Raw genomic sequence first — 21,903 nt, 5'->3', positions numbered from 1 at the left:
CTGTTTAGCCTTCCAGGGTAGGCATATCCCACTGTTTACATATGTGCTCCTCTGAAGATAGATGTTTCAGTTGGTTGCAGTTCTTGTGGTCACTGACACTGCTGCCACAGCAGGCTACTTTGTGGTTTCTGTAGAAAAGGCTCTCCAGCCTCTACACCCAGGAACGGAATAACGGAGTCAAGGGCGAATGAAGCTTCCCTTCACAAGATAATGCCAAGCTGTTTTAAGTCATTCTGGCAATTTACACTCCCACCTGCAGAGGATGAGAATTACTCCTGCTTCAGATTCTTGCCAATAATTAGATCCATCAGATTTTCTTATTCTTCCTAGTCTAGTGATATCTAATTATTTTAATGTGAAAAATCCCTAATTACTAGCAAGTTTGAATGTTTGTTCATATATCAATTTGCCATTTGTGTTTTTGTGTTTCCTCTTTTGAGAAATATTTATTCATCTATTTTGACCAATTTTCTGTGGTTGTCTTTTTTGTTTGGTTGGGTTTTTTTTTTTTTTTTTTTTGATTCACAGGAATTTCACACACACACACACACACACACTCACACACACAATTTATTTGTAGGATGAAATGAATCCTGTGTCCACTATATGTGTTGTAAATATCTTCTCATTTATGGCTTACATTTTCACTTTCCTTAGCTGTTATTTGATGAATAAAAGCTTTTCATTTTAATGAGATCATTTTTGGCAATTTTTAATGTCTCATACTTCCTTAGTGCCTTTTTTTGCTCAAGAAACCTTTTTGTTTTTTGAGACAGAATCTCACTCTGTAGACCTGGCTAGAGGGTGGTGGCCTCAGCCTAGCTTATAGCAACCTCAAACTCCTGGGCTCAAACAATTCTCTTGCCTCAGTCTCCTGAACAGCTGGGACTATGGGCATGAGCCCAACTATGCCCAGCTAATGTTTCTATGCTTAGTAGAGATGGGGTCTCGCTCTTGCTCAGGCTTGTCTCAAACCCTGGCCTTAAGCTATCCTCCTGCCTTGGTCTCCCAAAGTGTTAAGATTACAGGTGTGAGCCATCCCCTTTGCAGTAACATCTTTGAAGTTGCACTATATTCATTTCTAAAAGTGTGAAGTTTTGCCTTTTCACATGTAAGTCTATCTGACCTTGATTTTGGTGTGGTATGAAGGCATAGTTCAGTTTCTTTTTTGCCTTGTATGGCCAATCCATTATTCCTACATTGTTCATTGAAGGAGGTTTAACTAAACTGCAGGGCAACGTCACTTCTCTTATACGTGAATCTGGGTTGCGTTGGAGGCGCTCTAACTGTACCAGCAGCTTATTTGTCTAGCCCTGTCCAAAAAGCCCAGTGTCTTAGTCACTTTAGTTTTATACAGTGTGTTGTTAACAAGGACAATAAGCCCTCCCTTTTTTCTTAAGGACTGTCTTGGTGATTCTAGTCTTTCTGTGCTACCACAGCATTTAGACATTTTAGAATCAGTATTGAGATGCACAAAGCATTCAGTGGGCTTGTGATTGAAAATTTGTATTTCTATGAATGAACAGGGCATAACTCTCCCCACATTGGGTCTTCTTTAATGTCTTTTGTGTTACTCAGGGTAATTTTCACTAACAGCCCTAACAGAAACAGCTTTCAATGGTTTAAAACATTGCAGGTTTTTTCCAGCTCAGGGAAAGCCCTGTGCAAGCCAGGCAGCCACTGTCCTCCCTGACACGGGCTTGAAGAGCAGGTCACTGTGGGGGAAGAGACAACGAAGGGAAGGCTGAGTCTGAATTACTTTCCTGGGCAGCATTCCTCTCATAGTCCATTGTCCCAGGGCCACAATGTAACCACAGAGCAGGCTGGGGTTCAGGGGAGCACGTGTAATATTTGCTGGGCATCAACTGTCCCTGCTGATTCTTTCAACCTAGTCTCATAATCATTTTCTTTGTAAATTTTTTCCCACTTTGCTAGATTGTTCCGAGTACGTTGTATTTTTGTTGCTATTTCTAATTGTATCTATTTTCTTTATTGAGGTATAATTTATATGTATAAAATCTACCAATTTTAAATGTATAGTTCAATGAGTTTTGACAAATATACACAGTTCTACAATGAGGATACAGAGTATTTCCATCATTCGCCCAGATTCCCTCAGGCTCCTTTGCAGTAAATCCTCTCCTCTCACTCCTGACCCCTGACAATCTGCTGCCTGTGACTAAGTCTTGCCTTTTCTAGAGTTTCACATAAATGGAATCATAAAGCATGTAGTCTGTGTCTTATTTCTTTCATTTAGCCTAATGTTTTTGAGCTCCATCCGTGCAATGATGAGCAATATTCCCTTGTCTGAATATGCCACGGTTTGTTTATCATTCACTCAATGATGAACAATTGGACTATTGCCAGTTTGGGGCTATTAAGGAGAAAGCTTCTTTGAACATTCATGTTCAAATCTTTACATGGATTTGGATTTTCTTTTTAAAAAATTATTTATCACTAAGTCCCAAAGCTACAAATGCTGGTGTGAGTGCAGAGAGAGGGGAACACTTACACCCTGTTGGTGGGACTGCAAACTAACTAATACAGCTTTTTTGGAAAGAAGTATGGTGAATCCTCAAAGAGCTAAGAATAGATCTTCCATTTGATTCCACCATCTCATTACTAGGTATCTACCCAGAAGAAAAAAATCATTTTACCATAAGGACATTGGTACTCAAATGTTTATAGCAGCTTAATTCACAATTGCAAAGATGTGGAAACCACCCAAGTGGTTGGACTAACCAGGATGGACTAATAAACTGTGGTCTACGTATACCATGGAATACTATTCAGCCATTAAAAGATGGGCCCTTACGTCTTTTGTGTTTACCTGGATGAAGTTAAAGAATGTTCTCCTTAGAAAGTATCTAAAGATGGAAAAGCAAGGCTGGCCATGGTGGCTCATGCCTATAATCCTAGCACTCTGGGGGGCAAGGTGGGTGGATCATCTGAGCTCATCAGTTCAAAACCAGACTGAGCAAGCAAGCATGGGATCCTGACTCTACTAAAAAAAAAAATAGAAAAACTAGCCAGCTGTTGTGATGGGTACCTTTAGTTCTAGCTACTCAGGAGGCTGAGGCAAGAGGATCACTTGAGCCCAAGACTTTGAGATTGTTGTGAGCTGCAATGCCATGGCACTGTACCCAGGGTGACAGAGTGAGACTTTATCCCCCCAAACCCCCAAAAGAATGGAAAAGCAAGCATCTCATATACTCAATACTAATTGGAAACTAGTAGATAAACAACTACAGGCCCACATAAGAGAAAAACACAATGAAATTCCAAAAGGGGGAGTGGCGCCTATGGCTCAAAGGAGTAGGGTGCCTGCCCCATATGCCGGAGGTGGTGGGTTCAAACCCAGCCCCGGCCAAAAACTTCAAAAAAAAAGTGGGGGGGGGAGGAAAAGGAGGAAGGGGATTGGTGAGGTCCAACCTAATGAGCACAGCGTATGGGTATATGGCACACCTCTTGTGTGAAGGACCCCCCTATAACTTGGTCATTACCTAACAAATGTAAACAATGTAATCTAAACTTATATTAATCTGAAATTTTAAAAATTATTTAAATTGATAAAAATTTTATATTATTTATAATAAACATGTTTTGAAATACGTATACGTTGTGGAATAGCTAAGTTGTGCTAATTAACCTATGTATTAACTCACATCCTTATCATTTTTTGTGGTGAGAACACTTAAAATCTACTCTCTCAGTGACTTTCAAGATGGACGTAGAATTTGGTTTATCTTAAGTAAATACCCAGGTGTGGTCATATGATAAGTATATTTTTAACTTTATTAAAAACTGTCAGATTATTTTCCAAAGTTGGAATACTGTTTTGCATTCCCACCTACAACTGGGAATACTGAAGAATACTCCATATTCTTGCTGCACTTGATGCTGTCAGTCTTTTTGATTTTTACCATTCAAGAGTGTTATTAACTCCTAGTTTTAATTTGCATTTCCATAATGACTAAAGATACTGAGCATCTTTTCAAATGTTTATTTGATCTCCGTATGTTTTTTAGTAAAGTGACTGTGTGAATATTTGCCAGTTTGTTTTTACTTGATCATTTGTCTTCTTATTATTGAATTGTAAATAATGTATTCAGAGTATAAGTCCTTTATAAGACATATGTTTTGCAAATATACTCTTAGTTTGTGGCTTGCCCTTTTTATTTTCAGAACTATGTCTTTTAAAGAGTAAATATTTTTAGTTTTGATGATGTTCAACTTATCAAATTTTTCTTTTATGATTTGTGCTTTTTGACAAGGGAATTAAAATGGTATGCCAGAAAACATCTACCTAACAGACAAGAAGGCAATAACAGAGTAACAGAGTAATAAAAAAGACTCAAGACATATGGAAAACAAATACCAAATTGGCAGACATAAACCCTACCTTATCAGCAATTACATTAAATGTAAGTGGATTAGATATTCAAATTAAAGGCAGAAATTGGCAGAATGGATAAAAAACCATGATGTAGCTGTATACTGATTACAAGAGACACACTTCATATTCAAAGATACACATGGGTTAAAAGTAAAAGGATGTGAGAAAAAGCTATAGGAAGCAAACATCAGCTGAAAGGGAGCTGGAGCAGCTACACTATCAAAGTAGACTCTAAGACAAAAATTGTTACTAATGACAAAGGACATTTTATAATGATGAATCGGTCAACTCATCAAGAAATTTTAATGATCGTAAACATGTACACCTGACAGCATAGCCCCAAAACTCACAAAGCAAGCCTGATGTAAATGAAGGGAGAAATAGACAACTAACTCAACAGTAATAGCCGCAAACTTCAACACTCTACTTTCAATAAGGGATAGAACAACTAGACAGAGGATGAGTGAGGAAAAAGAAGGTTTGAACAACAATTTAAAACAACCAGACCTAACAGACTTCCCTGGAACACTCTACACTAGCAGAATATGTAGATAATATATGCATTCTGTATATATTTTTTAAGTGCATGTGGAACATTCTTCAGGATAGAACATGTGTAAGACCCCAAAACAAGTCTTAATAAACCTAAGCAGATTAAAAACATATGAAGTATATTTTCTGAACATAATAGAATAAAATTGGAAATCAGTAACACAAAGAAATTTGAAAAATTGATAAACATATACAAATTAAAAAACATACATCTAAAATAACCAAGGGTCAAAGGAGAAATCACAACAAATATCAGAAAGTTGAGATGAATGAAAAGAAAAACACAACATAGCAAAAACATGGGATGTAGCAAAAGCAACACTCAGAGGGAAATTTATAGTAGTAAGCACCTATATAAGTATATAAAAAGCTCAAATGTACTCACCCTTATTATGAAACTAATGTAGGACCTTCACATGAAAGCTATAACCCAGTTACAACCTAAGAATAGGGAGAAAGGGGAAAGGGAGGGGAGGGAGCGGGGAGAGAGGGGTAAGGAGGGGGATTAATGGGATTACACCTGCGGTGCATCTTACAAGGGTATATGTGAATCCTAGTAAATGTGGAATGTAAAGGTCTTAGCAAAATAACTAAGAAAATGCTACAAAAGCTATGTTAACTAATGTGATGAAAATGTGTCAAACGATCTATGAACCAAGTGTATGGTGCCCCACGATCATACTAATGTACACAGCTATGGTTTAATAAAAATAAATAAATATAAAAAAAAGCTCAAATAAATAACATAAAGATTTACCTAAAGGAAATAGGATAAGTGCAGCTAGAGAGAGGAAATAGGATAATCTTCAGTTAGAGAGACAGAGAACGAGAAAGTCAATATACTAACATTAGGAATCTAAGAAAAGATATTACTACCACCTTAATGAATTAGAAGGAATTATAAGGGAACACTATGAAAATAGTATGCCCACAAATTAGATAACCTAGATAAAATAGACAAATATCTAGAAACAAATTACCAAAACTGACTCAAGAAGAAATAGAGAATCTAAATAGACCTTTAACAAATACAAAGATTAATTGGTAATAAAGAAAACATCCCACCAAGAAAGGCCCAGGACCAGTAGAATTCACCCACTGGTGAATTTTACTAAATGTTTAAAGAACAATTGATGTTAATCCTTCACAAACTCTTAAAGAAAGTAGACAAGGAGAGACACCTCTCTATCCTACAAGGCCAGTATTGCATTGACAAAATAAAATAAAATAAAACCCAAAAAGAACAAAAAGCAAAAATCATAGACCAATATCCCTTATGAAGATAGACGCAAAATCCTCTACAAGTTCTCAAGGGAGATGCTGATTATTGGTTATTTTTAAAACCTTCACTGGCAGTCAGTGAAGGTTTGGTTCTTTGGATTAAGCTTTTCCCTGGGGAAACTCTAGCTTCTTGGTAGTTTTACCACTTGGGTTCAGTTTTCTGGTCTTATGTTAGAGATTATCTCTCTTTTTCTTTTTTGAGACAGAGTCTCATTATGTCGCCCTAGGTAGAGTGCTGTGGCATGGCAGCTCAGAGCAACCTCTAATTCTTAGGCTTAAATGATTCTCTTGCCTCCACCTCCCAAGTAGCTGGGACTACAGGCCCCTGCCACAATGCCCAGCTATTTTTTGTTGCAGTTGTCACTGTTGTTTAGCAAGCCAGGGCTGGGCTGAACCTGCCAGCCTCGGTGTATGTGGCTGGCGCCATAACCACTGCGCTACAGGCACCCAGCAGAGAGATCTTATTTCTTTGGAGCAAATCATTTAAAAGAATTTCCGTTGTAATTTACCAAGTACGAGAACTTTTCCTGCTTTTAGTTCAAGCAGCTCTGGAAGAAATTTTGTTTTTTGTCTTTGGTAAATTCACCAGCATTCTCAGTGTTACCAACTCTACGGTAAAAGCCAGAAATTCCTTCCTTCTTTTAACAGATGGTTCATGTCTCTTTGTTCATTTTGTGCTGGATGATAACTTCTGTGTCCTCTAAGCTGTGAGCACATCAGCATACATTCTGCACCCCCCAGTATCTGGCCCTCAGGAGTATCTGTGGGAGCAACAAAGACTCCCTGGTCTTGGGTGCGGATGACCCTTTTCTGACTGGTCCCAGAAACTCCTTCTCTTACCGACCTGCCCATACAGAGATTTCTCTGGCTTTAGTTCCAGCCGGTTTCCCCTCTGCGTGCTGGTTGAGAATGTTCGTTAGCTGGTTCTCCTGCCACCTCCTAGGCAACTAAGTCTAGGGGAGCCTGACCAGTCATTTTGCCTTCAGGATTAGATCCCAGCTTTTCCTTTCCTCTTTCAGAAAGCATAAACTTCCCAGAGTTTTCAGCAAGACCTGGGTTTTGAGTTTATGAAAGGAACCCACTTTATTCCTTAACTCACTAGAACTGCCCCCAAGCTGTGCTGCTTGGCCAGCCAAACCTAGCTTGCCTGGGCCCAGCATTAACCTTCAGTGTTCCAGGAATTTGGGGGAGGATGGTCCCAGTTCGCTCTCTCCACTGACCAGCCAGTCAGACCTTGCATCCTCCTCCACAGCCTTTGTGCCCACCAGCTCTTACTGCAAACACAGGAGGCTGAGCACAGGCCCCATACAGGCTGTCTTGGATTTGTCTTCTTCCAAGTAGGCTGCTGGCCACATGAAGTGGGCAGCTTCTCAGTTCCACCATGGCCTCCTCCTCCCTCCAGACAGATAGCCTAATACTTCCAGCATCCTAGACTCAGCTGAGCCTTAGCTCCCCTGCAAAACCTTCCTAAGTATATGCTCCCAGGAAGAATTAGGGCTTCGTCAAATTGCCCCAGCCCTGAGCCATGATGTATTAGGTATCTGATTTCAAGTTTATCTGCCTCACCAGGGAAGTTCATTTAGTGAAAAGCTATGACATGTCAGGCACTGGAGTGGAGGATATGAACACAAGCAGGATTGCTTTCCTTAAGGAGGTCATAGTGTGTTGGAGGAGACAGAAATATGAACAAGAACCTTCAGGGGACTGGATGGTTGGGCTGGGTCTTAAAAGATTAGACACTTACCAGGCAGAGAAAGGCAATGGTGAGGGCAGGGGATAGGGAGAAAAATCCAAGGCAGAAGAAATAATACTGAGGCCGAACATCACGGCTTATTCTACAAGTGCAAACTGCTCTCTATCACTGGGGCTAAATTTGGATGAAGGAGCAGATTAAGTGAGACATAAAAGGGAAGAGGCAGACAGGGCCGCATTGGGCTGTGTTCTGGTGGGAGGTGATGGTGCTACTGCACAGTGTTCAGCAAGAGAGACACATCAGATATGAGTTAGAAAAAGCCACTGTGTGCTGGGGCAGGGGATTGTTACTGCATTGCTGGTGAGGCTGAGTAGGGGGTTAATTAGGAGTCTAACAGACAAGGAGGAGCCTCTCTTGGGGACATCTGAGAGACAGAGCTGGCAGAACTTGCTGAGCAGTGTGCTATGGTGCTGAGGGAAGAATTTAGAATAGCTCTCCTATTTCTCATTTGGGAGACCAGGTCCACAGAAGGTAGACCCATTAGCAAGGAATAGGCACCCAGCAACAAGGGGATGGGGAGGGTGGAAATGTAAAATGATGGAAACCCAGACACCAGCTGAGGTCTGTCTGCCTCTTACAATCTGCATAAGTCAGATTGGAACCCACATTTCTTGACCTGTGAAAGTCCTCATACCCTCCCCTTTGCCTTCTAGGTTCCTGTGAATTTTGGGTTTATATTCTCAGGCTCCCTTCTGACTCTGAGCTCCTGGGTCCAGTGAACTAATACCAGATTCAGGCTTCGTCCATCACTATGTTGGTCCAGATGCTCTTTTCTTCACTAGGGGAGTAACTTGTAACTCAAGCAAGGCCTTATGCAGACGTTACATGAGATTTGGGGAGCTGGAGGAGGTCTTATTTAAAAAGTTCTTTGATAAGCTGGGTGTTGTGGCACATGCTAGTAGTCCCAGCTACTTGGGAAGCTGAGGCAAGAGGACTGCTCGAGCCCCCCCAGGAGTTTGAGGTTGCTGTGAGCTGTGACAATGTCATGGCACTCTACCCAGGATGACAGAGTGAGACTCTGTCTCAGAAATAAACTAATAAATAAATAAAAAAAAGTTCTTTGAGGCCAGCCTTCTCCCCCTGGGGTACGGCCGGCACACCCCCTCCTTCTCTCTCCACCTTGTTGATTATACTGCCAGCGTCCCCGCCTTCAGCCTAATTATTTCAGGAAACTCTGAATTCTTCTGACCCCCTACTGCAGCAAGCACTCCCTCCATCCTTTTCTGAGCTCAGCTCTAGGCCCTGTTTCATTTCCAAAATCAAGTTCCTAGTTAAGCAGCAGGACATCTTGACATGAACATCATCCACCATGCTTGGATGGTAATTGTTTCAAATAGCATTTTTCACAATTACTTACTTTTAGAAGATTATGAAAAATTTATTTAAAGCATTCTTTTCCTTCAGCCCCCAGTAGCTGGGGACGTAAGTGTAAATCAGTCAACTGCTGTCAGAGTGGTTAGATGAGGCCCCTCTGGGGTCCTTGCCTCGCCAACCTGTCACCACTTTGGTGGCTTGTTCACTGCTGTTCGCTTGAGGATACTCTACACCCGTGGCAAGAAGGTGGCTGAGATTGGGAGGGGGGAGAAAGAGCCTTGTTCATGATGCTCATCTTTTTTTTTTTTTTGAGACAGAGTGTCACTCTGTCACCCTTGGTATTGTGCTGGTAAAGTGCTGCTGTGGCATCATCACAGCTCACAGCAACCTCCACTCTTGGGCTCAAGCGATCCTCTTGCCTCGGCCTCCCACGCAGCGGGGACTACAGGCGCCCACGACACCCGGCTAATTTTTCTATTTTTAGGAGAGACCAGGTTGGACCTCTTGCTCAGGCTGGTCTTGAACTCCTGACCTCAGGCGACCCACCCACCGCCAGAGTGCTAGGATTACAGGCGTGAGCCACCGCGCCCGGCTACGAAGCCATTTGAGAAGGAATCCGGAGGACATTCTCGTCCTAGACCCCAGCACCCCGGGTGGCGTGGCAGGCGCATCTTTTCCCAGCACTGTCAGGCTGATCGGCGGTTCCTGCCTTTGAGGTTCCTCCCGCCCTTGAAGGCCCAGGGCTGCTGACCGGGGCGGGCCCCGCCGGGGTGGGCAGGCTGCCGTGGGGCGCCTTTCAACACGCTCCAGGCCAGAAGTCCTCTGACTGTCCACCCATCCCGGAGATGAGCAACTACTGTTGTCAGAAACTGCCCCCGGCACGAAGCGTTCTGAAAGGAGTGAGAAATTAATCTCGCCGGCGCTGAGCCCGCCGGCCGGTGAGAAAACAGACCCGACAGCTCCGTCTCCTTAAAACGCGCCGAGAGCGCCATCTAGGGGTGCGGAGGGGCGAGGGCGCCGCGCGGCTTCCCGTGCACCAGGCGACGAGTTGGGACCTGGAAGCCGCGGCAGACAAGCCCCGACTTCGCAGCTCAGACTTCATCTTGGGGCCAAGGGGGCGCTGCTAACGGGAAACGATGAGCTTTGGTTCCTGAGATGCACTCTGGCGGGGCAGCGGAGGCTGCGGGGCAGAGGGAGCGGCGGGGAAGGGCGCTGTGCTCCGCCTCCCGCTCCAGCCCTCACTCCCAGGGCAAACTTTGGAGGGCAGGCCTATGGCTGCCGAAGTCACCAGAATTCCTTTCGTGGCTCAGGCCCGGAGACCTATGAGGAATCCTACATAGGGAACGTGGCGAGAGAAAGCGGGTGTCCTTGGAGACACCCGCTGCCGGCGTCAGGAGGGGCTGGGTGTGGGAGGGCAGCCAGCCGAGGACGAGGACGCCGGTCTGTGTACTGCAGAGCGAGCTGCCCCCAGGGACTCGGCCTGCACACCAATCAGGACATCCTCAGGCTGCTCTCTCAGTCTTGCAGGGCAGCAACAGCGGGGAGGGGACAGGCCCACGACTCATCTTAGGCACTGGTGGTTGGTCAGAACACCTCCTGCAACCTTGAGGCTCACCTGCCATCCCTCTTGGGGTCCCCCCAGTGCTTTATACTTGCTCAATTTGAGCCTGAGAAATGGGAGCCCCAAAATTGTATTCTTAAGGACAAAGGAAAATAACTCTTTGACCAGACCAGAGTTTGATTGGATTAAAAAAGTGTATTGGCTTTCCAATACTAAATAAAAACATGAAATTGTTTTTAAAAAGCCATATAGTTTACAGCATCAACTACAGAAAAGGCCAAACAAGTGTGTACAGACACCAGTTCCAGCAGTCCTCCAGGCCCTCCAGCAGGCAGCAAAGCAGCAGACCCCTTTGTTCCAAATCCTCCTGAAGGAGGCTGCTGAGCAGCAGCTCCACTAGGACACAAGACACACAATGATTTAGTTTCCAAAATCACAAGAAAATGTATTAAATTGTGAAAAGGTGCAATACAGAATAGCATTCTTTTTTCTTAATTTAAAAAAATCCCCAACTTGGACGAGTTATTTTATTTAAAAATAGGCCCCTCCCCCAATTCTGTGGCAGTATCCAGGTACCAAGGCCCTGAGGTAACAGGTGTCAGGGTTCACGGGAGGGAATGCCCAAAATAGAGCATGTTCTTTGGGCAAAAGGTAAGACAGTTTCTGGGGAATCTAGCCCTCCTGGTGGTCAGAGTGCTCTGACTGCTCTTTTCAGGATCAGTTTAAGTACACTGGTTTTCCAGAATCCCACCTGGCACCACCCTGTGACCAGCTTGCATGATAGCAGGAGTTCAGGCATTGCGCTTTTCATTAACCCCAAAAAGAAAAGAGCTCTTTCTACAAAGAGCTCATCTTGTAGAAAAGCAAATGTGTGATAAGACGTAAAAAAGGGGAATAACCCATATTTGAAGGCAGGTGGGGTACCTGCAGGGTGAGGTACCTGCAGGGCCCAGGCAGTGTGCAGGACCTGGGCAGGTGGGCTGGGGTACCCACTGGTGGTCTTACAGGCTGATCTCTGCTTGGCTATAGAACTGAAGCCTGACTTACTGTCTACACTGCCTTCCACACTGTCTTCTGGGGATTTGCTGGGGAGTAGGGGAAGATGCCTGAGGGTCTATCCTGTATTTTCTATTATATATTCTTAATATTTAAAAAAAAACACGTCTCAGTTCCTTGTCTTTTTAAGAAATATAACTCAGAACTAACTCAGAACTATCTGCAAAGGCAAAGGCTTCCACGTGTGGCTGAGCTGCTCAGTAAACCTCAGAAACCTCCCACCGCCTCATCCTGATCAGGGCTTAGCTGACTGCTGGACGGAGAGAGGCACACTGCCCCCATCCCTCTCTGCTGTCTCTGTCCCCTGCTACTTAAGGAATACTGTTTAGAAAGATGTGCGGCAGCCTTGTGGGTGCTGCTGCTCTGCCTGCCTCATCCTTGCTGACACTCTTTCTGATAGAGCTATGAACAGTGGACGTGAGCACTGGAGGATGGAACTAGAGAGAAGCAGGAGTTATGGAACCAAGTTCCTTCCTTAAACTCCAGCTTCCCCAGAGGGAGCCCACAATAGCAGCAGGAGAGTGTCTGCACTCACTGCTTTCTCATCTCCAGGGACATAGCCTCTGGGTCCTAGCAGGGATGTCCTCCCCAGGCTGTGGCCAAGACATCAGGGCAGCTAAATCCTCGAACCCAACTATTGCACAGAATTTTTTAACCAGATTTAAATGAAACTCCAGTTGCAACACAGTGACAATAAAGATGGACATGCCAGGAAAGGACAAGAAAGAAGACGCTTCCATATTTCTGCAGGCTTCTGGAAGAAAGTACAATGACCGAAACATTCACAGGACCTCTGCAGCCCCTCCATTTCCTATTCCCAACCCCCAACCCCCCACCCCAACAGTGAAACTGCACAGAAAGTCATAAACAAGTCTTTCCAATGTTACATTTCATTCAATTCAAATAGATCTGTAATCTCACAGTGATGAGAGGAGAGTCAGGCCTTTAATAATTATAATAAAAAAAATAAAAAAAAACCCTTACAAACAGCAATGCAATATTCCTCCCCCTCAAAGTGATGGACTAATAGTTGGTAGAGGATGCAACGACTCAGAATTAAAAAATAAAAACAAAACCATAAAAGTCAACCCCTGGAACAACCCACACCGTCAATGACTTTCCTTACATAATCGGAACAAGCAGTCAGATGTCAACCACTTGTGGAGAACACCATGGACTTCCTTAGTTTTTGATAGTGTTTTTGTTTGTGAAGGTAAAATAAAATAAGACACAAATAAAATTGTACATAAATGCCAATGTCTACACTCCATAAAGGTGATGCAGTCACAGCACGAAGACATGGTCTGACCAGAGTGAAGCGCAGGTTGTACTTCTTGCTTCTTCCTGGGACACAAATTTTGGCCCATGGTGCCCAGTCCTGTAGGGTCTCAGCAGGCAAAGGGAAGCTGCCTCAATGCAGGCTTCTTCCAGGCTGACTGGAAGAAGGCAGGTGGCCATGCCTGGGGCCAGCCCCACATGGAGGCGCTGGCTGGTCCGCTGGCTCACTCTGTGTCCTCAAGTGCTGTCCTCTCGTACAATGTACAACTCCTTGTTTTCAAGGCTAAGTCCCAAGACTTCTAGACTCTGGTTGGGAGTCATGTCCTGGTGAAGGTCGTCATGCTGTCGTGATGGCATTTAGGTCCTTCATTAGTCCTTCCAGGTGGGCCATCTCTTTGGTCAGCTCATCTGGTTCATAGCTCTGTGGAAAAGAGGACGCTGTTACCAGAGACAGAGGTCAAAGTGTGCAGTGGTCAGTGGTAAAACTGTCCTAGAAGACTGGCCTACCGAAAGCCAGGCTGGCTCAGAGAGTCAGATGGAACGGGATGTACCCAAGGTCACCAGTCCCATGTCTCCACATTATACAATGCCTTTTCCTCACACTCACTCACAGGTCACAATGACCTCCCAAGCCACAGGCCCCACTGCTTGCCCCCTTCCAGGTTTTTGCCACAGTCAGCACAGTTGGCATGGCCCTGGATCTCTGGCCCTAAGCTTTCCTCTTGGCCACTCCCGTACCTGGAAATGAGGGGGCAGAACATTTTTACTGCAATGTGAGGGTCTCTGGTCGAGAGCAACCACTCGAGCACTTACTCGTGCCGCATCCTGCTCAGAAGAGGTCAGGAAGAAGAGCTGAGGGGTGAAAGAACATGTGGGTGGTTTCAAACCAAGAAAAGAGGACCAGACAGAGGGACAGAACTGAAAGGAAGGGAGGTTCGGAGGGGGGTTATTAGCTGAGCTGGTGCAACGAGCTCACTTAAGATATACAGCAGCTGGGTACGACAGAGAAAGCAGACCAAGACCTCAAGTCTTCAGCATACTTCCCGGCTCAGAGGAGATGCTCAAAACACGTCTGCTGAGTGAATAAGCACTTTTGCCTCATGCTTCTGGATGGTGAGGAGTGGTGTACACAGAGTATCAATTCAACCAGCACACTTGATGGCCCTAGCACACGTTCCCAGCCCTTCTGGCTGGGCTGATGGCCCCATGAACTTACACTTTCGGAGTCTTCCAGCATCCGTGTGGTCTCCTGCACTTCAGGGGCACTGGGAACAACCACTGGCATAGGAGGCCGGCTCCTTCCTAAAGTCCCGATGGAAGCTGTCTTCACTGAGTGAATGTGATGGTTCAGAGCTGGAGGGGAAAGGCGCCATCAGGGGTGTGGCCAGTCTGTACCCTTGACCTCAGGGAGGCACCCAAGGTCCAAATGCTGTTTCAGCATGAAGGATGCGCACGGGCTTGGTGCTGGGACCCTGCTCTGAAAAGTTATTGGAACGAGAGGGAAGGGGGGAGACGGCTGGCAGGGCATTTAAGAAGCCAGAGACTATATTCCATTGGCTTTAGAAAACTAATATCCTAGTCCAGTGGTTCTTCTTGAAGTGTGGTGGTCCACAAGTCCCTTGCAGGATGTCTGAGAATCAAAACCCTTTTCATCATAATAGACATCATTGGCCTTTTCATTGAGGGTACAAATGCAGCAGTAGGTAAAACGCTACAGCCTTAGCACAAATTAAGACAGGAGGACCACACTCTGAAGCTACTCAATGATAGGAACTTGCTATTTAAAATGCCAGTTTCACTCAAGACCATCCTCAACAATGCAGTAAAAATTACTTATTTTATTAAATCTTGACCCTACTGTATGTGACAAATGGAAAGTATGCACAAAGGACTTCTGCTGTCTGCAAAGTATGGTGTGCCATGTTAAAGGCACTTGAGATAGTTTGAGTTGAGCTGAATTGATGTTTTTATCATGGAGCACCACTGTTAGTTTAAAGACAGATTGACAAGTGAACTGGTTATTCAGATAGTTTCTAGAAAATGGACAAAATGAGCCTGTCAATTAAAGGAAAGCAATAGACAGTGTTTATTGCTAATGATATAATTTAAGTGAAAATGAGAATTTTAAAAAACTTGCATCTGCCACCATAGGATCAGAGCTTCTTAATACTTACACACTTCATTGGTATTAATGAATGTGTTGTTTATTTATTTTTATTTCTTAACAGATAGGTCTTGCTTTGTTGCTCAGGCAGAAGTACAATGACATGATCATAGCTCATTACAACCTTGAACTCATGGGCTCAAGTTATCTTCCTGCCTCAGCTTTCTAAGTAACTGTTAAGGAAGATACTCATTTTTCTACCCAGCTTATTTTTCTTATTTTTTGTAGAGATGGGGTCTTGCTTAGTTGCCCCAGGCTTGTCTCGAACTCCTAATCTCAAAGAATGTGTTTTTGATATTGAATAATGAAATGTATCAGTGTTTGGGGCATTTGCATAGCTAAGCCAGTATTTCCTAAATGACCAATGTGGAATATTTTAGTATCATGCATTCAAAATACAAGATAGGCCAATGAATTTTAATGGAATAGAGTATGAATAGTTGTTCATGACTATGGTTTTAGATTTGGCATTATAAACAAACCTGTAAAAAATTACAACTTGTTGAATTTTGCCATAGTATCAAAAAATAAAATCCACAATTATCTGAGAAGGTTATAAAAATACCCTTCTCTTTTCCAATTACAGATTTGTAAGGCCAGATTTTCTTCTTATATTTCAACTAAAACAACATATTGCAACAGATTGAATACAGAAGCGGATAGGAGAATCCAGCTGTTTTCTATTAAGTCAGACACTAATGAGATTTGCAAAAATAAGACAATGACATTCTTCTTGCTATATTTTTGTTTTAAAAAATTATTTTTCATTAAAATTATGCTATTTATCTTAACATAGATTGCTATTTTTAAATGAGATGAATATATTTTAAAACTTTCTCAGTTTTAATTTCTAATACGGTAAACACTGATAGATATAATCCAGGTGGAAAAAAGCTCTTTTGTGTCCTCAATAGCTTTTAAGATATTAAAGGCTCCTGAGACCAGAAAATTTGAAAATCACTGTAAAACCATCATAGCAGATAATAATGTGGAAAAGTAGGGTGGGGGGGAAGCATGCCTTTGAGGTCAGGGGACTGTTGTTGAGCTGTATGAACTTGGGCAAATGAAATTCCCTTCTGTAGTGTTCATTCCCTTATACTGAGGTTCCTTCTGAGAAAGATTCATGACCCTACAGGGCTAAGTCTTGGCTTCCCAGACCCCTTCTCTAGCTTGCAGGCATCTTGTGGCATTAGGGGATCCCAGCGGGGGCTGGGTAGACCAGATCTGTTGCTCTTTCCATGCCACTGGATTTTACCATCAAGGGTTCTGCACAATTCAAAAGGGCAACCTGGCTCCCAGCAAATTATTCTTTGGTTTGTATGCATTCCTGAGTGGGGTAATGACTGCAGGGCCACTCTATCTAACTTGCTGAGATAAGCTTGGAGGATATTTACTTTGTTATTTTTCAAAGAATGGGTGATTTCTGTTCCAAGCCTGAGCCCAAGGGTCCCTCCAGGGATATTGCTGTCCTCACTCACCTTGCTGGGATAGTAACGGTGTGCTTGGCAATGCAGGGTCATAGGTGGGAGGTCCCGGAGGTGGGATTGCTGGCACAGCGAAGCTCTTCAATGGGTGGGAAGGGCGAACGTGGGCTGTGGGGAGGCTCTGGCCTGAATCTTCCTCTTGGGAGCTGGCCAAGTAAGAGGAGCTGGTAGCACCTTCGGGATCCTGATGATCAGTACAGCACGTCTGCGAGGAGGAGGCTGGCATGGTGTCAGTGCTGGGGGTATTTCGAACCGATTCTACAGCAGGAAAGTCTAAAGGTTAGCATTTCTTTTGCCATTGAACATATGCAAATCCCAGGATTCTGGCTATTTCTAGGGATCCCCTAAACCAGTTTAGTAAGCACTGGAGATCAAAGGAATATGGATTAGCCATTGCCAAGGCTAACTGTAGAGGGATGGACTACTCTAAAAGAATCCCGAACAACTTCGTACTCAATCAGCTGTTCCAATTTTTTCACCTACCATAATTTTACAGGATTAAAGTTCTTTTTAGTACTTGTCATGGAGCACATATACAGGTTTTGGAGACCGTGTCTTAAACCATAATTATGTATAAAAGAAAATTAAAATTCTCACTCACTGACTAGTAGTCTTAGAAGACCGTATCTGGCCACCAAGGCTGGCTGGGTACCTGGCAGGAACCAGCTCTGCTGGCAAGGCCTGGTGGTCATGGCAGGAGAGCCAACGCCACAGGCCTTCATGCCTGCCAGGGATGGCGCAAGGCCTCAACCAGAGCAAAAGCCCCACAGCTCAAGTGAGACATAGACAACCTAACAGTCCAGAGGTCTGTACACAGCTTTAAGATCACACCAAATGAGGGGCATTTTGGTCCAGAGAAAGAGACAGGGGTAGATTAGCCTGGAGAAGGGAAGACTCATGAAGAATATGATAACAATCTTAAAATACGTGAAGGGGGCACAGAGTTGTTCCGAAAGGCAGCCCGGTGAGGTAGCAAAGCACTACCTTTGGAGTCAGACAAGTCTATGTGGACCCTAATCTGGCATACTAACTGCGTGGCTTTGGCAAAGTCTATCTCAGAGTCTCAGTGTCTTCATTTACAAAACAGGGAGAATAACACTGAAATGTAAGAAAAGTGCCGAATGCAGTGCTTGAATAATCTATAAGGTTCTTTTCTTTGTAAGTTACTCTAAGCCAGGCATGAGGTGAGGTGCATTATATCATTAGCTCATTCAGGCCTCAAAGAAATTCAGAAGGCTCTGGAGGTTAACCAAATTGCTCACAGGTTCAGAACTGGCAGGGCAGAATCTGAATCCTGGACTCTATCAGGCCCTTGCTCTGAATCACCACATACTATATATATACTTTTCCATGCCCAGTACCTCTCATCCCCAACCCTGTGGGGGCAGAAGCAGCACAAAGGCTGAGGGAGACCTCATGTGGAAGACCTTTCCAACAGTGTGAGCCACACAGACCAATGTCCCCTCCCCTGTGGAGACGTACGAAGTATACCAGCTCAGGGAAATAGGCTGTAACAGGCAGTCTCAAGGCCTCGTCTGATTCCTCGAGTGCTCAACCTTAAAGGGTACAGCAGTCTCCCCTTATCCATGATTTTGCTTTCCATGGCTTCAGGTACCTGTGGTCAACCACTGTCCAAAAATATTAACTGGAAAACTCTAGAAGTAGACAATTCCTAAGTTTTGAAATTATGCATCATTCTGAGTAGTATGATGGAATCTCGCAGGATCCCATTTAGGACATGATCATCCCTCAGTCCAGCCTATCTAGGAGGTATATAATACACGCTCACTAGTCATTTAGTAGCTACCTTGGTTATCAGATCAAAAATATATATATAGGGTTTGGTCTACACATGGTTTGGGCCTCCACTAGGGATCTTGGAATGTATCCCCTGATAATAAAGAATTACTGCAATGCCTGAGCAATCTGCAGAAATCCAACACATTTCCCTGCCCTTGTGGCTGAGGCAGCAATGAACCTTCCCCTTGGGCTCTGAGAAGACAGGGCAAGTCAATCATGAGTGTTACCTCCTTAGCTTAAAGGTCTGGGGTCCCAGGGATGAGGGACTCACACACCCTCCTAAGCACGCCTGGCTGTGTTGACCTGCCAGGCCAAGATCACTTCTCACCCCCAAAGAGGTGGGCTGAGGATCTCGCTTCTTAGGCTTCCTCAAGTCACCAATCACCATGCTGGGGAGGTGCTGTTCCTACTCAGTGTGATCCTGGTTAGGAACGGGAGCAGGGAGGAGGAGAGAGAAAAGTGGGCTCAAGTCCTGACCATGTGAGCCTGTACTGGCAGGTATGTTTGGTCAGCTCTTGGGTACAGAGGTTTTCCTTGACGGACTCAACTGCCTTTAAGTTGACATATACACTTCTGAGGGCCAAAGAGATGGTGGGAAAGGGGAAAAAGGGAAATGGAACTGGCTCCACGAGGCAGAGCCAGGGCCTGCTGCCTGCTGCCCCCTGCCAAGTCAATCTTGAATGTCACCTCCTTAGCGTGAAGGTCTTGGGTCCCAGGGACGTCTTGTACAACTGCAGAGGGCACCAGACAACACTGTATTCTCTGTGATTCCTGATACTGTGCAGTACAACTGGTCTATTCAGAAACTATGCTGTAAATAAACTTCTGCTTTGGTGAGGAGCCTACTTCCTGGCTGACTTGCCTCTCATCACAGTTGACATGCAAAGTCCACACTGATCAAGTGTTTGGTTAAACAAGAGAAAAGTGCTCTTCTAGTGCCAAGCCCACATGCACAGAGCTGCAGCAATACTCTGAACTATAGAAACACAGGGCTTGGGAAAGTACAATAATAAGAGAACTTCCATCATTTGTAGATATTATTCTATATTTCAAATCCATCTTCAATGACTCTATCACTTTAGCTTTACCTTCTCTTATCCCCTCACTTATCAAAGTGAGGAGTCTGCTAGCAATGCAAATAATTACTTTGCTTTTACATAAGTCCATAGATCACTTGGATAAGGGCTGGGCAGGAGCTGCCATGCTTCTCTCCAACTCTGATCCCCTCCTAGTCCAGGAGAAGGGGGCTAATTTGATTGCAAAGAGCCTGCCATCCTCTCAGGCAGAATCCTAGTGTGCAGCATTCCTTGACCTTAGAAATGGAGAAACAGGGTTAGGCATAAAGCCTCCTTTCTACAAGCAGGTCTGGAGGGCTGCTTTCTGGTCCTCTGTTCTATTTGAGGCTATGTTCGCATGGCAGACTTTGGTTCTCCATGCCACTGGCTGGAATAACCGTCTATCCTCTAGTCCTTCTTTCCCTAAGGGAAGGACCCCAAACCTGGATTTGGAAAAAGACAATAGAAAGCCAAATTTAGACAAGAGTTCAGGCAGCAGTCTCCAAACCAGGTAATAGACTTGGCACTAGATGATGTTAGGAGTTATTAGGCATCATTTTATAAAACTTTTATCTTCATTTCATGTTTTGAGTATGTTTATGATTGATCAGAACTTTAAGGTGAAAAGGATATTATTGGCAACCCAAACTACTGTCACAAAGTTTTGAGGTTCTTTTAATATGGAAATCACTTGACATTCTCTTATTTCCCCAAACTACAAAAATGTAGTTTCTACCTGTAACATAATAACTACTAACAGAAATGTTTCAAATGATAGAAAAACAATTTAGTATATATATAAGGGAAGTTACTAGATTTGCAGTTTAAAACTGAGAGGATAGAAATTAATTTTCAATTAATGAGGAGTAATATTTAGTTCATTTGCTGTGAACTTCACTATTTTCTCCTTGAAACTGTGTGATAATGCTGTTCCCTAACATTTCCAAACTGGGACATGTTTGGCCACGTATTTTCTAAATGACATTAGGCAACCTGAGGGCTATAATCTGCATGAGCTCCACGTGGGTGGTGGCCGCTGACTCCTGGGTATTCTTTGTCTGGACCTACAGACCTTCCTGATTCTGGGATGACTGTGGGCAAAGGCAGCTGCTGGTGCCTGAAAATCACCCAAGATGAATGTTCCTTTTAAATTAGGGATTAAAAAAATAAATTGGAAAAAAAAGACTGAATTATGATGCAAGGTAATGGAACAAGGGAAGTTTATGTGATTGGAGATATTGCTATTTTTACTAAAATGATACCTTACACCGAGTACTTAAAACTTGGGGAGAAAAGTGAGGTGAATTTCACTGAAACAAATTTGAGTTAGTCACAGACATGTTATGCTAAGTAAGTAACAGAGAGAAATTCAAAATCCCTCTTCTAAGTCAAGCGATTCCTTCCCCATTTCTGCTTGCCAACTCCTTTGGAGTACTTTCCATCTGGGCTCCATCCTCATCTCTCACCTGTGGAATTGGCCCTGTCTGAAAGGGACATGGATGTGCCAATGGGCCAAGGGCTGCCCGGGTGGTAGAGATGACTGCGAGCTGGAGAAGCGAGGCTGCTGGAGTGGAAATGATGGTGAGGGTTATCGAGGGAATGGATGGGATGGGCACTAATCACAGCTGCGAATGAACACAAGACAGAGAAATGCTTAACATGCGTGCATGGACACATACCAATCACAGTTTAAGAGCAAAGTCACCCCCTGCCCCCTCCCGTATAATCCAACCACACTCTGTTGGCTTTTTGGTGACAACTGGCTGGATTTGGATAATTTGTCATTGATTTTAAATTTGTTTTAAAAAATGAACACACTCTTACGCTTATGTCTATATATGTAAAGGAAAAGGAAGTCTGAGGAATACGGAAATGTTAACAGTGATGATCTTGCAGGAAAGAATGGTCAAGATTCAAAGAATATTTTTCTTTTGGCTTATCTGTATTTTTCAATTATTCTATTAAAAACATGGATTATGGGCAGCGCCTGTGGCTCAGTGAGTAGAGTGCTGGCCCCATATACCAAGGGTGGCGGGTTTGAACCTGGCCCCAGCCAAACTACAACAAAAAAATAGCTGGGCGCTGTGGTGGGTGCCTGTAGTCCCAGCTACTTGGGAGACTGAGGCAAGAGCATCACCTAAGCCCAAGAGCTGGAGGTTGCTGTGAGCTGTGACACCACGGCACTGTACTGAGGGTGACAAAGTGAGAC

At 43.9% G+C, this 21,903-nt stretch overlaps 1 protein-coding gene across 8 annotated transcripts in view; it reads right to left on the bottom strand.

The window, feature by feature from the left end:
- Positions 1 to 11,032: 11,032 nt before the first annotated feature.
- The window catches only part of NEO1 (neogenin 1), a 266,637-nt gene continuing 255,766 nt past the window's right edge, over positions 11,033 to 21,903 (bottom strand). For 6 of the 8 annotated variants that reach the window (XM_053594083.1, XM_053594084.1, XM_053594085.1 and 3 more), the window contains 4 exons: positions 21,161 to 21,319; positions 16,834 to 17,097; positions 14,408 to 14,544; positions 11,033 to 13,612 (listed from right to left, as the gene is read on the bottom strand). In XM_053594083.1, coding sequence (XP_053450058.1) covers positions 13,529 to 13,612; positions 14,408 to 14,544; positions 16,834 to 17,097; positions 21,161 to 21,319 — 644 coding nt within the window. In that variant the 3' untranslated portion in view covers positions 11,033 to 13,528. The remainder of the gene's footprint in view (positions 13,613 to 14,407; positions 14,545 to 16,833; positions 17,098 to 21,160; positions 21,320 to 21,903) is intronic. The other 2 variants (XM_053594089.1, XM_053594090.1) reach the window with 1 other exon arrangement.

This window comes from Nycticebus coucang, chromosome 6, assembly GCF_027406575.1.
Source record: "Nycticebus coucang isolate mNycCou1 chromosome 6, mNycCou1.pri, whole genome shotgun sequence".
Lineage (NCBI taxonomy): Eukaryota > Metazoa > Chordata > Mammalia > Primates > Lorisidae > Nycticebus > Nycticebus coucang.
The sequence above is the reverse complement of the archived record's forward strand: the minus strand, read 5'-3'. Positions and strand labels throughout refer to the sequence as shown.